General features: G+C 34.4%; 1 protein-coding gene across 1 annotated transcript in view; it reads right to left on the reverse strand.

Annotated features, from left to right (window-relative positions):
- Positions 1-12,042: 12,042 nt before the first annotated feature.
- The window catches only part of SPINK6 (serine peptidase inhibitor Kazal type 6), an 11,411-nt gene continuing 9,793 nt past the window's right edge, over positions 12,043-13,660 (reverse strand). The window contains exons 4-5 of the mRNA XM_023227037.2: positions 13,151-13,266; positions 12,043-12,273 (exon numbers count right to left, since the gene is read on the reverse strand). Coding sequence (XP_023082805.1) covers positions 12,228-12,273; positions 13,151-13,266 — 162 coding nt within the window. The 3' untranslated portion in view covers positions 12,043-12,227. The remainder of the gene's footprint in view (positions 12,274-13,150; positions 13,267-13,660) is intronic.

Genomic DNA, 13,660 nt, shown 5'->3' on the forward strand with positions numbered 1-13,660 from the left:
ATCTTTCTTGAATCTACTTAATATGTTCTATTTTTCTTTTACCTTCTTGAACACATAGGATAGCTGATTTAATGCCCTCATAATCAATTATACTATTTGTCTCATTTCTGAGTCTGTTTACCTGATTTATATTTTTTCATATTATGGGTTATATTTTCCTGCTTCTGTGGATACCAGACTTTGAATTTCACTTTGTTGGACACTGGATTTTAAAAAATTTTCTTTAAATATTTTTCATCTTTGTCCCTGGATACAATTAAATTACTTGGAAAAGGTTTGATATTTGTGTGTGTGTGAGACTTGCTTTAATGTTTTGTTAGATGAGCCAGAGTAGCCTTTATTCTAGGGCCACTTGTACCCGCACACTACAGAGGCAATGCCCTACCGAACACTCTACATGCTACTCGTGTATTATGAAGTTTTTCACTCAGCAGCAGGTAGGACCACAAAATATTTTCAGTCCTGTGTGAACTCCAAGGATTATTATCTATGTACTTCATTTAGGATGTTCTTTTCTTGGCCTTGTGTAGTTTCCTAACACACACATCGTGATCGACATCGAGCTGAAGACTAGAAAGGGTGTCTCTGTAGCGCTCCCAACCTCTCTTACTCTGCCCTCTGAACTCCAGTTGCTTGCCTTCACCTCATGGAGATTTAAGGTCTGCTTAGGTTTCACCTTCCTGTGCTTTCACCTGAAAAATCTCCAAGGAGCAAACTGGTGCCATTTTCGGTCTCACTTCATTTATTTCTTCCCTTGAGAATCAATGTCCTGTGCCTGGTGTCCAATGTGTGAGAAACATCGTTAAGTATATTTTGTCTAGTTTATTAGTTGTTTTAGGTATGAGGGTAAAACCATTCCCTCTTACTGCATCTTGGTCAAATCTAGAGTTTTATGCTGGAGACTTGGGTTTATCTTATTCTTACTATAAAGGTAATGAGAGTCATATAAAAAGCATCGTGATTAAAAATAATTTCAAAGATCATTGCTTTCACTTTGTGAAAAATTACTTGAAGGGTATAAGGGTTGTGGGGTACTGGAGTGTATTTGTGAAATTATTGTCTAAATATGCAATAATAAGTGAGAGCTTGTATCTTCAACTAACATGTTAAATATTGACTCTCACAACTTATCCTCTCTAACTTATTGCATCTCATATCAGTATCATCAATAATTCAGAACCCAGAAAAAAAGTCACATACTTACAGCCATAAAGTCAACAAAAAATACACTGAGGAAAGGACACCCTATTCATTAAACGGTGCTTTGAAAAGTGGATAGCCATATGTAGAAAAAAGAAATGGTCTCCTATCTCTCAACATAAACAAAAAATTAACAAAAAGATGAATTAAAGTCTTAAATGTAAGACCTGAAACTATAAAAATTTCAGAAGAAAACCTAGGAAAAATTCTTCCTCACGTTGTCCTAGGCAAAATGTTCATAACTAAGAGCTCAAAAGCAAATGCAACAATAACAAAAGTAGATCAATGGGACTAAGTTAAACTAAAATGTTTCTTCACAGCAAAAGAAATAATCAAGAAAATGAATAGAAAACCTACAGAATGGGATTTGCAAAGTATGCATTCAACAGGGGACTAATATCCAGAATCTACAAGTAACTCAAACAATTCAGCAAGAAAAACAAACAAACTAACAAACAAACAACAAAAAAAGTGGACAAAGAACATAGGCATTTTCCAAAAGAACACATACAGTTGGCCAAAAAGACATATTTTTAAAAAGCACAACATGACTAATAATCAGAGAAAGGCAAAATACAACCACAATGAGGTGCCATCTTATATCAGCCAGAATGGCTATTATTAAAAAGTCAAAAATTAGCAGATGTTGATGAGGATGCAGAGAAAAGGGAATATTTAGAAACTGTAAGTAAGAATGTAAATTAGCACAACCTCTATTGAAACAGTATGGAGATTTTCAAAGAACTAAAAAGAAAACTACAATTCAATTCAGCAATCCCGCTACTGGGTATCTACAAAAAAGAAATCATTATATCAAAAAGATACCTGCACTTAGAAGTTTATTGCAGCACTACTCACAATAACAAAGATATGGAATCAACCATCAACCTAAGTGTCTATAAGTGTACGTCTACATAAAGAAAATGGAATACTGCTTAGGCATAAAAAATGAAATCATGTATTTTGCAGCAACAGGTAACAGGAATTGGAGACCATTATTTTAAGTGAAATTATTCAGGAAAAGAAAGTCAAGTACTGCATGTTCTCATGTTCTCAATTATAAGTGAGAGCTAAATAATATGTATACATGGATATAGGGAGTGGAATAATAAACATTGAAGTCTCAGAAAAGTGGGAGGATGAGAGAGAGGTAAAGTATAAGAAGTTGACTAATGGAAACAATGCACACTATTGGGGTGGTAGTTACATTGAAAGCCCAGATTTTATCACTGTGCAAAAATTCACATAACAAAAATGCAGGTGTACCCCCATATCTATTTTTAAAAGTGAATATTCTTCTTTAACATATTTTAGCTTTACACAGTCTACTTACTAGACTACACATTTCTATTCCTCTCAGTGTATTTCTACTATGTCATATTTCTCATCTAAGCACAATAGTACAACCATTTCCTACAAACCAGGTATGTACATTGCTTATTAGCAAGTCAAAGTGAGTTTCTTTCCAGATTCTCGGATTTTAAAAACAAAACGCTAGTGTCCTTAGAGGCGGGGCGGGGGAAGGAATTCATACACAGTGATGTGTTTGTGAGATTTTTATGTGTTTATGAATATAAAACAGTAAGAAACTTTTCAGTAAGTCCCAGAAATCAACCTATAATTAGTTATGACACATATAGGAGGGGCTGGATACTAGTTTAAAAACTCAGTAAGAAAGTATTTAATGATGTTTGCTTAAGCCTATAAAACTTTCCAAAGCATTGCTCATCTAACAAGATCAGTGCCACAGAATGAGTTAGATTTTATTGGATGAGCTAACAGTTTCCTGTGAAGTGAGAACTTAAGGATTGTGCTTATTAAGTCAAACTATTCATATAATAAAGTAATTTAGGTAATTGCCATTGCTTCTCTGACCTGAGATTTGTGAGATTCTTTCTACTACTACCATTTTCGTTGCTCAGCAAATGACCTCATATACTTTTGTAGCAACAAAATTGAGTTTATTTTCTTTATTTCTCACTACTAGTTTGTTGGCATCCACTCTTGTACCCTTACTCCATTCCTGAATATCAACCCATCTCTGACTGCTATATATCTCCTATTCTCATTTCATCCCCTTAGAAATTTTTAGATTAAAAAGTCATCTTGGTTGTATCTTTTTTAATAATTTAATTCACAAACTATATTTCCCCAAGTGTTTTAAATTATTTATATATCCACATATATATATCCACATATACATATACACACATTTATACATATATATGTATTTAATTTTTAATATTAGAACACGCCTTCCCCTAGTGGAAAAGCGTGAGTTTCTAAAGCAGCAGAGATACATGGACTGCGCCTAGTTCACATGTTTTCTGTTCTATCTTTGCTGCTATGGCTTTTGTCTTGATGGGGCATTTAGTTTACAGGTCACCACATTTCTTATAATTTCTAATATCCTATCACCAGGTGCTTTACACCAGCCTGGACTCTAGACATTTGATTTTTTAAAAAAACTTTACTATACAGGCCAAAGTTGTTAACCATTAAATATAACAAATCTCCAATAACGTTCCAACGTAAATTTGGTTATAATTTAAGTTCTTGATCCCACATCCCGTTTATTAGCACTAAGTATGTGTCATTCATTGCCTTATAGATTGGGAATACAATAAATAAAAGACTAAGAATACTCCTACTCTCAAGATATCCCTACCCAAAAGGGATAAAGAAAAAATAAAAGGTAACAATTATTAGTTCTTTGGGAAAAATAAAACTATTTATAAAATATGTGTTACTAGCCAAGCATTCATAGCAAGATTGGTAGTTATGAAATATCTATGTTGGTGCATTAAAAAAAAAAAAGAAGAACGAACTCAAATCAGCTACCAAGCTGTGTAACTTAAATGACTAGACAAAGAAAGGCAATCTAAATTCAAAGCTAACTGAAGAAAGGAAAAAAGTAATGATGAAAGCAAAGATGCATGAAATAGAGACTACAAAAACAACAGAAAAAATCAACAAAACCAAAACATGGCTTTTCAAAATGATAAAGCTTTAGATATATTGACTAAGAGAAAAAGAGAGCTCTCAAATTACTAAGATCAGAAATAAAAGTTATATATTAATATGAATCTTATGGAAATTTTTGAAAATTAAGAGACGATGAACAATTGTATGCCAACAAATTAGATTAACTAAATAAAATGAATAAGTTTCTGGAAACACAGAATCTACCAAAATTTAGTGATGAATAAATAGAAAATCTGACTAAACCTATAACTACAAGATTTAATCAGTAATCAAAACCACCTATTGAAGAAAAATTCTTGATCAGATAACTTAACTAGTGAATTCTGCCAAATATTTAAAGAAGAATTAACACCATTTTTTCCCAAATATTAAAAAGGAACACTGTCCAACTCACTCTATGAGCTCTGTATTACCCTGATATTAAAGACAGGTAAAGAGAGTACACAAAAAAGGAAACTACAGACCAATAATGTCTGTGAATATTGATGCAAAAATTGCTCAACAAAATACTAGCAAACCATATTCAGCAGCATATTAAAAGAATCACATACCATGGATCAAGTGGGATTTATTCTTTGCTCCAAGAATGGTTCACCATAGAAAGTTCAGCCAATGAAATACACTAAATTAGTAGAAAAAAGGGGAGGAAAAAAAGCTCATGATCATCTCAATTGATGCATATTTGACAAAATTCACCATGACTTTATGATAAAAACACTCAGTAAACTAGGGATACAAGGAAACTTTCTCAACTTAATAAAGGCCGTATATAACAAACTCAGAGCTAACATCAAACTCGGTGGGTAAAGAATGAAAGATTTTTCCTTATGAGAGGAACAAGATACGGATGCCTATTTTTTCTATTTCTACTCAATACAGAATTGGAAGTTCTAGCCAGATAAACTAGATAAGAAAAAGCAATAAAATACATCCAAATTAGAAAGCAAAAAATTAAATTATTTCTGTTTGCAGATGACATGATCTTATATGCAGTACCCTAAAGATGCTGTAAAAGAACTTTTAAAGCTAATAAAAATATTGAAGTTGCAAGGTACAAAAATCAACACACAAAAATCACTTGTGTTTCTCCACATTAACAACAATCCCAAAAAAATGAAATAAGAAAAGTTCACTTACAATAGCATCAAAAAGATTAAAATACTTAGAAACAACTTTAATAAAGACGTGAAAGCCTTGTATATTGAAATCTACAGGTTCCATCCTCTTCCACTGTCCCCGTGGTTCTCAGTTCCTTCATCTGCCGGAGGAGCGGGAATGGCCGGGTAGCTCAGCCTCACCAAGGCTTTCGGTGCGCTGGGGCCTGCAGGCACCCAGCACTTGTCCTCCCAATGGCAAAAATGCCCAAAAGAAGGTCAACTCGGCCTAATGTAGGGGCTGTGAGGGAAGAGCCCAAGATCTGCCTAGTTGTCAGGTGAACCTGCTCCTGCAAAAGTGGAAACAAAGCCGAAAAAGGCATCAGGAAAGGATAAATTTTCAGACCAAAAAAAGTGAAAAACGAAAAGGGGAAAGCGGGAGCAAAGAGAAAACAGGCCAAAGTTGACAACCAGAAACTATTTACCTGCTTAAAATGGAGAAACTAAAACCGAGAAGAGTCCAGCTTCTAATGAAGCCAGAGAGAAAGAAACCAGGTCTGATTAAAACTATATACCGTGTTTTATCAGTGGTCCTTTTCTCTCTACATGTACAATCCAAAGGAATATTTTAAGCAACTATTTTGTAAATGCAAGTTTTTTAATAGCTCTAGAAACATATTTAAGAAGGAGGGAATCCCATCTTCCCATTATATAAGTGTAAGTGCTTTTTATTTAAGAAGTGAAATGGTTCACTGTTAGTTATTTTTGGGTACAACCAACAACTAGTGTGGGATATTGAATTATGGGAGGCTTTGACTATCTCAGACGTCAGCTTAATATTCCATAAATGGGGGGTTAATTTTTATATCCTCTAATACAATGCATACACTAAATGGTAATACGGAGTCAGAGTCCTGCATTTAATGTCTTCAACATTTTAAATTACATCTATTCCCATGTTGTTTTTTGTAGAATTGTTTGTTTCCTGAAGAAAACCAGGTTCTCCCTGTCAGAATTATGTTCACTCTGTAACATCTTTTTGGTCATGGTAGTCCTGTTTTCCTCACAACTTTGTCAATGTGCTGCGAAAGATTAAAGTTTTGAGTACATAGTATGTGTATTAGATTGTGAATTGGTGGGACATATGTGATAACTTATTAACATGTGAACATACTGGGACTTTATAGCCTCTTAAGGAAAATTTGCCTCCAAATTTTAAGTTAGAAAGCCACTGGAATAACTTTTAAAAAAAATCACAATGCATGGCTTTTTAGATTTTCAGTTTATATCTTAAGAATTGTGTACAAATTGAAATGTCTTTGTACTGACCTTCAACACATGCAATAAAATCTCAATTATGAAAGAAAACTACAAATCACTGTGATAGAAACTAGAGAAGTTGTAAATACATCACAAGACAACTTCTACTCATGGATTGGAAAATTTATTGCTAAGCTGACAATACTAACCAAAGTGATGTACAATGATTCCAAGCAGACACATAACTGTGCTTTATTACTTGGATTCTTTTAGTATGCTCATCAAATCTGAAGGGTAGCTGTAGTGAACTAAACTTGGCCATTAAGGGTACCTGTTTTTATTAGGTCTAAATCTTCTCTAACTAAATCAGGGGAAATCTGTTCTGCCTATCTCTCCCTTTACTCAAACTGCAGAACTGAAATTAACATTTTAAAAAGTCACAGGTGCTGAAGCTAGAAGAAAAAAGAAAGTTCAAGAAAGAAAAAAGCAGTTCATTAGATGTCCAGTTGAGAGTTAGTCAGCCCATTTGAACACAGGCCTTCTCAGGATTAAACGGTAGTCCCATCACAAAATTAATATAATAATGCTCATATTGGAAATTATGGCTGATACATGTCACCCTCTTTAAACATTCGCTTAAGCCTTTGTTGAATTATGAATATTTCTATTTCTGATGTCACCAAATATATAAGACTAATCTGTCCAATTCAACGTCTACATCCACGTCACTCAATTTATCATAATTATGTGTTATATAGTTTAGAAAATGCGATTGACACTAAGTAGCTTAAATTTAAAATCAGTAAATTTAAACTCAGTAAATGGGTTAGTTGACATACAGTAATGAATTATTTCAATGTTTATCTTAGTTATTTTTTCTCTGACCTTTTTTTTTCCATGTTGTACCCTTTTTAACTTGTGTGTGTGTGTGTGTGTGTGTGTTTTGCTTATAAAAACCTTCACATTGTCATAGACAGACAGGGAGGCTCCAGAAAACCCCTTTCACTCAAGCCTAATCATTGACACACCACATCATTTTTGTCATGAATTTACCTTCAAAAACAAGTAAGAAGAGAAAAGAAGTAAATGTCTTGGCATCAATCATAGTGCAGGAATAAGGAGAGTTAACGGTTAAAGATTTGGAATGATTTAATTTTAACAATGCTGTCATTGTCATCTGAAGGTATAACAGTTAATATGGATGTTGAGATCAAATACATTATCTTTTTATGCTTTGAAGTTTGAATACAAACCATATGTGAAACAGCATGTTTTGTCCTGGATATCACAAAAATGAGGAACATAAACAATTGCAAATATCTGACCCTGTTGACACAATCTTTCTGTGTGTGTTTTGCCATTTTTTAAAATTATGTTTTAAGTTCTGGGGTACATGTGCATAACGTGCAGTTACATAGTATACACGTGTATACTATGTAAAGTCCCAGTTACATAGGTATACACGTGTCACGGTGGTTTGCTGCACCCATCAACGTGTCATCTACATTAGGTATTTCTCCTAACGCTGTCTCTCCCCTATACCCTCCACCCCACAGCAGACCCTGGTGTGTGATATTCCCCTCCCTGTGTCCATGTGTTCTCATTGTTCAATTCCCACTTATGAGTGAGAACATGTGGTGTTTGTTTTTCTGTTCTTGTGTTAGTTTGCTGAGAATTATGGTTTCCAGCTTCATCCATGTCCCTGCAAAGGATATGAACTCATCCTTTTTCATGACTGCATAGTATTCCATGGTGTATATGTGCCTCATTTTGTTTATCCAATCTATCGTTGATGGGCATTTGGGTTGGTTCCAAGTTTTTGCTATTGTGAACAGTGCTGCAGTAAACACACGTGTGCATGTGTTTTTATAGTATGATAGTTTATAATTCTTTGGGTGTATACCCAGTAATGGGATTGCTGGGTCAAATGGTATTTCTGGTTCTAGATGCCTGAGGAATCACCACACTATCTTCCACAATGGTTGAACTAATTTACACTCCCCCCAATAGTGTAAAAGCATTCCTTTTTCTCCACATTCTCTCCAGCATCTGTTGTTTCCTGACTTTTTAGTTATCGCCGTTCTAACTGGCATCAGATGGTATGTCATTGTGGTTTTGATTTGCATATCTCTAACGACCAGTGATGATGAGCTTCTTTCATGTTTGTTGGCTCATACATGTCTTCTTTTGAGAAGCATTTGTTCCTATTCTTCACCCACTTTTTGATGGTGTTGTTTGTTTTTCTCTTGTAAATTTGTTTACATTCTTTGTAGATTCTGGATATTAGACCTTTGTCAGATGGATAGATTGCAAAAATTTTCTCCCATTCTGTGGGTTGCTTGTTCACTCTGATGAGAGTTTCTTTTGCTGTGCAGAAGCTCTTTAGTTTAATTAGATACCATTTGTCTATTTTGGCTTTTGTTGCCATTTTTTTTTTTTTTTGGTGTTTTGCCCATGCCTATGTCCTGAATGGTATTGCCTAGGTTTTCTTCTAGAGTTTTTATGGTTTTAGGTCTTATGTTTAAGTCTTTAATCCATCTTGAGTTAATTTTTGTATCAGGTGTGAGGAAGGAATCCAGTTTCAGCTTTCTGTGTATGGCTAGCCAGTTTTCCCAACACCATTTATTAAATAGGGAATCCTTTCCCCATTGCTTGTTTTTGTCAGGTTTGTCAAAAACAAGAAAACTACAATATGCATAAATCTTAAGTGTGTGTTCACCGAGGTTTGAAAATGTGGATATCTCTGTAGCCCAAATCCGTATATTTTGACTGTTGACTTCTTTTTTATGTGACTTGCTTCTTCTTTCTAAGAAATGTAAGTCATCTAGTCTTCTGTGGTTTATTTTTATATGCTTTCCCTTCATTTCCAAAGAATAGCTCAGAACTAGACTAGTTTATGACAATTTTCAGATATAGCCCCTGATATAAGCCTTAAAATAAATGGTGCAATTAGATTCAGATTTGTATGAGAAAAGAAGAGTTAGGCAGTGTGGCAGAAGATATCACAAAAGACATTTCAGACAGGCAAAGGCAAAGTGGTGAATCTGAACCTTTTGTGTGGAAGCTGGCTGGTAGGAATCTGGTCTGGATGATGGGGAGGGTTCTAATAGGAGATATAAGTACTTTCACCAAGGTCCAACATGGTGGCTCATGCCTGTAATCCCAGCACTTTGGGAGGCAAAGGTGGGTGGATCACTTGAAGCCAGGAGTTCAAGATCAGCCTGGCCAACAGGGTGAAACTCTGTCTCTACTAAAAATACAAAAATTAGCTGAACATGGTGGTGGGTGCCTGTAGTCTCAGCTATTCAGAGGCTGAGGCATGAGAATTGCTTTGAGTAGGGAAGTGGAGGTTGCAGTGACTTGAGACTGCACCACTGCACTCCAACTTCGGTGACAAAGTGAGACTTTGTCTCAAAAAAAAAAAAAGGTACTTTCACCAATGCACAGTGATTCTACTATCAAACCTGTACATAATTTTCTGCATGTTTACATTAAAAGTAGCTAAATTGTTTCAGGGAGTAGAAACTAAAGAAGAGAATTAGACTTACATTTCCTAATGAGCATGGAATTTAGTCTACAAAGAGAATGGGAAGGTGGAGAGAAACAGCTGAGATAAGCATTTACAAAAATTGTAAATGTAAAGATAGACATTTTTAGACTAGGAAATAGAACACAAAAAGACCCTGATTGGTGAAGACAATATAATGCTGGAACTGATGACAGAGCTTAATAATAACAGTCACTAACTTCTCGGCTTTTGTTACATATTAGTGGTTAAGTGCTTTACATGCATCATATCCTTAGTCTTCATCATAAAACGAGAACATAGATATTATTACCCTTATTTTCAGATGAAGAAACTATGATACAAAGAAATCTAAATGACTTGCTCAAAGGCACATAACTTACATCAGAGCCATGATTCACATTCTGGTCTGTGTGACTTGAGGATACCCTCTTGTATCAATGCTGTACCCAAATAATAGATTATGTGTTCATTTTTATCCTTCAAGGGGAATAATCTTTAACCAGGGAACAGAATGCTCATATGGTTTTTCCAGCATAATATAACCTATTCCCTGGCTCTTTATCTAGATATTGAATACATCTCTCAGTCTGGCCAGTTCAGTCTTCTTTAATTATGTACAATTAGGGATAACATCTATGTGGATAAAATATATTTGATATTTTAAAATCAGAAATATAATCTTAATATGCATTGTTAGAAACACATTTTGTGCATCAAGGTAAAAGAAAAAATATTAACAGTAACTACAAAGTCTTTTCTGAATCAGGCTCATTCCTCTTTGACATCTTCTATTATTTGCCCATTTAGTCAGTCACCAATGCCGTCTTTCTAAATCTCGAACAAAACAAGCATGTTCCACAACCTTAATGGCTAGGTTTTAGTGTCTCCTTTCACTCTTCTTCAATATATTTATTTGGCTAGTCTCTTCATCTCTAGGTTTTCCAATAAAAACTACGGGAACCAACTGATTTAGTACTGCAAATGGTTACCACCTTTCCCTAAGTATTTTTCATCCATATTAACATACTCTTTTAGTTTTTTCTAATAGCCTTTATAACATTCTATCTTATTATGCCATTTATTATAGTATTTATTGTTTTAGTCTATTTCTTCCTGTTGGAATTTAAACTTCATTAAGTATTGAAGGGTCATTGGCCCCTCTCACTTCCATCCACGCTGTATCCAAGGCACCTAGAACAGAATCTACCACAGTAATCTGCCCCAGTAAATGTTTGTTGCTGGAGTGATGGTTATTACATTGTAGCTAGAGATGTATTCTGTCTGAGTTTCCCAAGTAAGGTGTTATTTATAGAAGCACACTTTACTACATGAAAATACTCAAAGAAAGAGTTCTCAATACTTTCATGTAAATGTTCAGAATAAGATATATATGTATCAAACTGGATTTTCATAGCGTTCAGGCAGTACGTGCAGATTGAGCTTATTATCAACAGAGCTGTGCTTTAGCCTTCAGTCTTCTTTTAACTGGAGCTGTTTTATTTGCTAAGTGACTGTATTGAATATTCACCATTTGTTGTATATTTTGTTATGTTATATCTGGTATACCTTATGATGTTGCTATTACAGAAAACCAAATACTGTATGTCTTTAGAAATTATACAGTCCAAATTTCCATTCCAGATGCCTAAAAAAACGGTCTGTAGAGAACAAATGTTTTACTTTTATATAACATGCTTTTTCTGAAATTGGGAAGAATGAATATTATGTGATCTAATAAATGATAGATATTTTAAGTAACTAAGCATAACATATGGTCATGTTGCCAAAATCCTTCATTATAAACCCGGAGATTCTAAGAATAAAAGAAAGGAAGGGATTTTCCCAAGATCTCACAATGACTGGATGGTCAACTTAGATAAAGAAAATAGGTTTCTCGATCCAAGTTTATCCCAGGTCAATTATTCTCTGTTGTATGCATATGTTTTCTTGATCTCAAAGTAAGAACACAGTCAATGCTTTTGCAGAATGTGCTTTATTGGCAAGTGAATCAAGAGAAATAGACATACATTGAACTCCTCAAGACCCAGGCAGAGTAGGTGTGTCTTTATGAATTAAAAGAATCCACTAGCAAAAGTATAAGCAGAAGTGAGAAAAGAAGGCCGCAAGAGCTGGCGTCACCAGGAAACACTGGCTTTAACTCAGCATTTTCCAGGATGCTTTAGGCTAATCTTCCCACCACTTTTCCTACAAAAAAAGAAAGACAAATATATATTCAGTGCACTGTCGTAAGTAGTCACCACAGAAGTTCGAAACAGGTTTAACAATGGCACTGTCCATTTAATTATTTTATTCTATAAATTCCATTTATACGATTCAGAAGATGTTAATTAAATGCACTCAGAGGTGACGTCTGGTCAACTGTGGAAAGCGTGAATCTTAAACAAATCTCAGAGTTTTCATAAGTGTTAGACTTTTTGGTACCAATTGCTCATTCTCCAAGAGTAAATATGTATACAATTTAAAAAGGTAGAGGTCACAGGAGAGATAATGACAAAGGGACTATAGTTCTTTCTGACAGAAGATGTAAGAAGTTGAACCAGATATTCAGGTGTTTGACATTTTAGAGTAAGTGACACCTTCAAGCCCTCTCAGTAATATGCATCTATTAATTCAAATCTCATATTACACCACCAACTTTATTCTGAGAAAAGTTTAGTATTAATCAGTCAGATGTGTTATATATATAAGTATAAACATATGTTCATTACGTATTGATATGGCAAGTTTTAATTAGAAACAAATGAAAACGTTCAAACATATCAAAATTATTAAATATAATAAGTTATAATGTATAAGATGTATGAATGTTTTAAAAAACTTCTCTAAGATAATCAAAATTAATAATAAGGCAAAGTGATTAAGATTATGTTTTCAAATAATTTAGTATGTAATGTTTTTGCTGCTTTTGAGCCATCTGTTTTCAATCAAATTGCCTGAAGCTTGCTTCTTCAGTCTCTATGGGGAGGTATGGGTGTTTTCTATAATACTTCAAAAAGGTGTCAGAGTCTTATTCTGGAAGTTTGCGTTTGCAAGGATCAGCTTTGATGAATATAATACTTACACCATGGCCTTACAGAAGGCACATTTATTGCCATATGTCTGGCCATCAGAGCCACAGTGTGGGTTAGATTCCCGAGTACAGTAGACCTTGGGGTCCTGGAACTCACCACAGTCAACCTACCAAAGTAAACAGAGTGACATTGACATCAGTGCATTCTAAGAGATGATCCTTCAGAACAGAAGCTTTAGACAGCAAACTTTAAAAGTCATATATAAATAGTTGTGACATTAAAGCATTCTGAAATACAAAATTGCTCTCCTTATCCAATGTATTCTACTTATCTGCTTAAGTAAAACACATTAAATATACTTGAAACATTTTCTTTGAGTCACAGTTAACTCATTACAAGGAATACAGATGTATCCAGGAGTAAATTAATGATGTAGTCAAGTGCTATATGGGTAAAACTTCTTGCTCCAACATTAAACTATTCCAACTGAGAGTGGTTTTGGGTCATGAAATGACTTTTTAAACATCATATTAATGTGCTCTAACAGCACTCCTTCTGTA

Source organism: Piliocolobus tephrosceles, chromosome 4 (genome assembly GCF_002776525.5).
Source record: "Piliocolobus tephrosceles isolate RC106 chromosome 4, ASM277652v3, whole genome shotgun sequence".
Lineage (NCBI taxonomy): Eukaryota > Metazoa > Chordata > Mammalia > Primates > Cercopithecidae > Piliocolobus > Piliocolobus tephrosceles.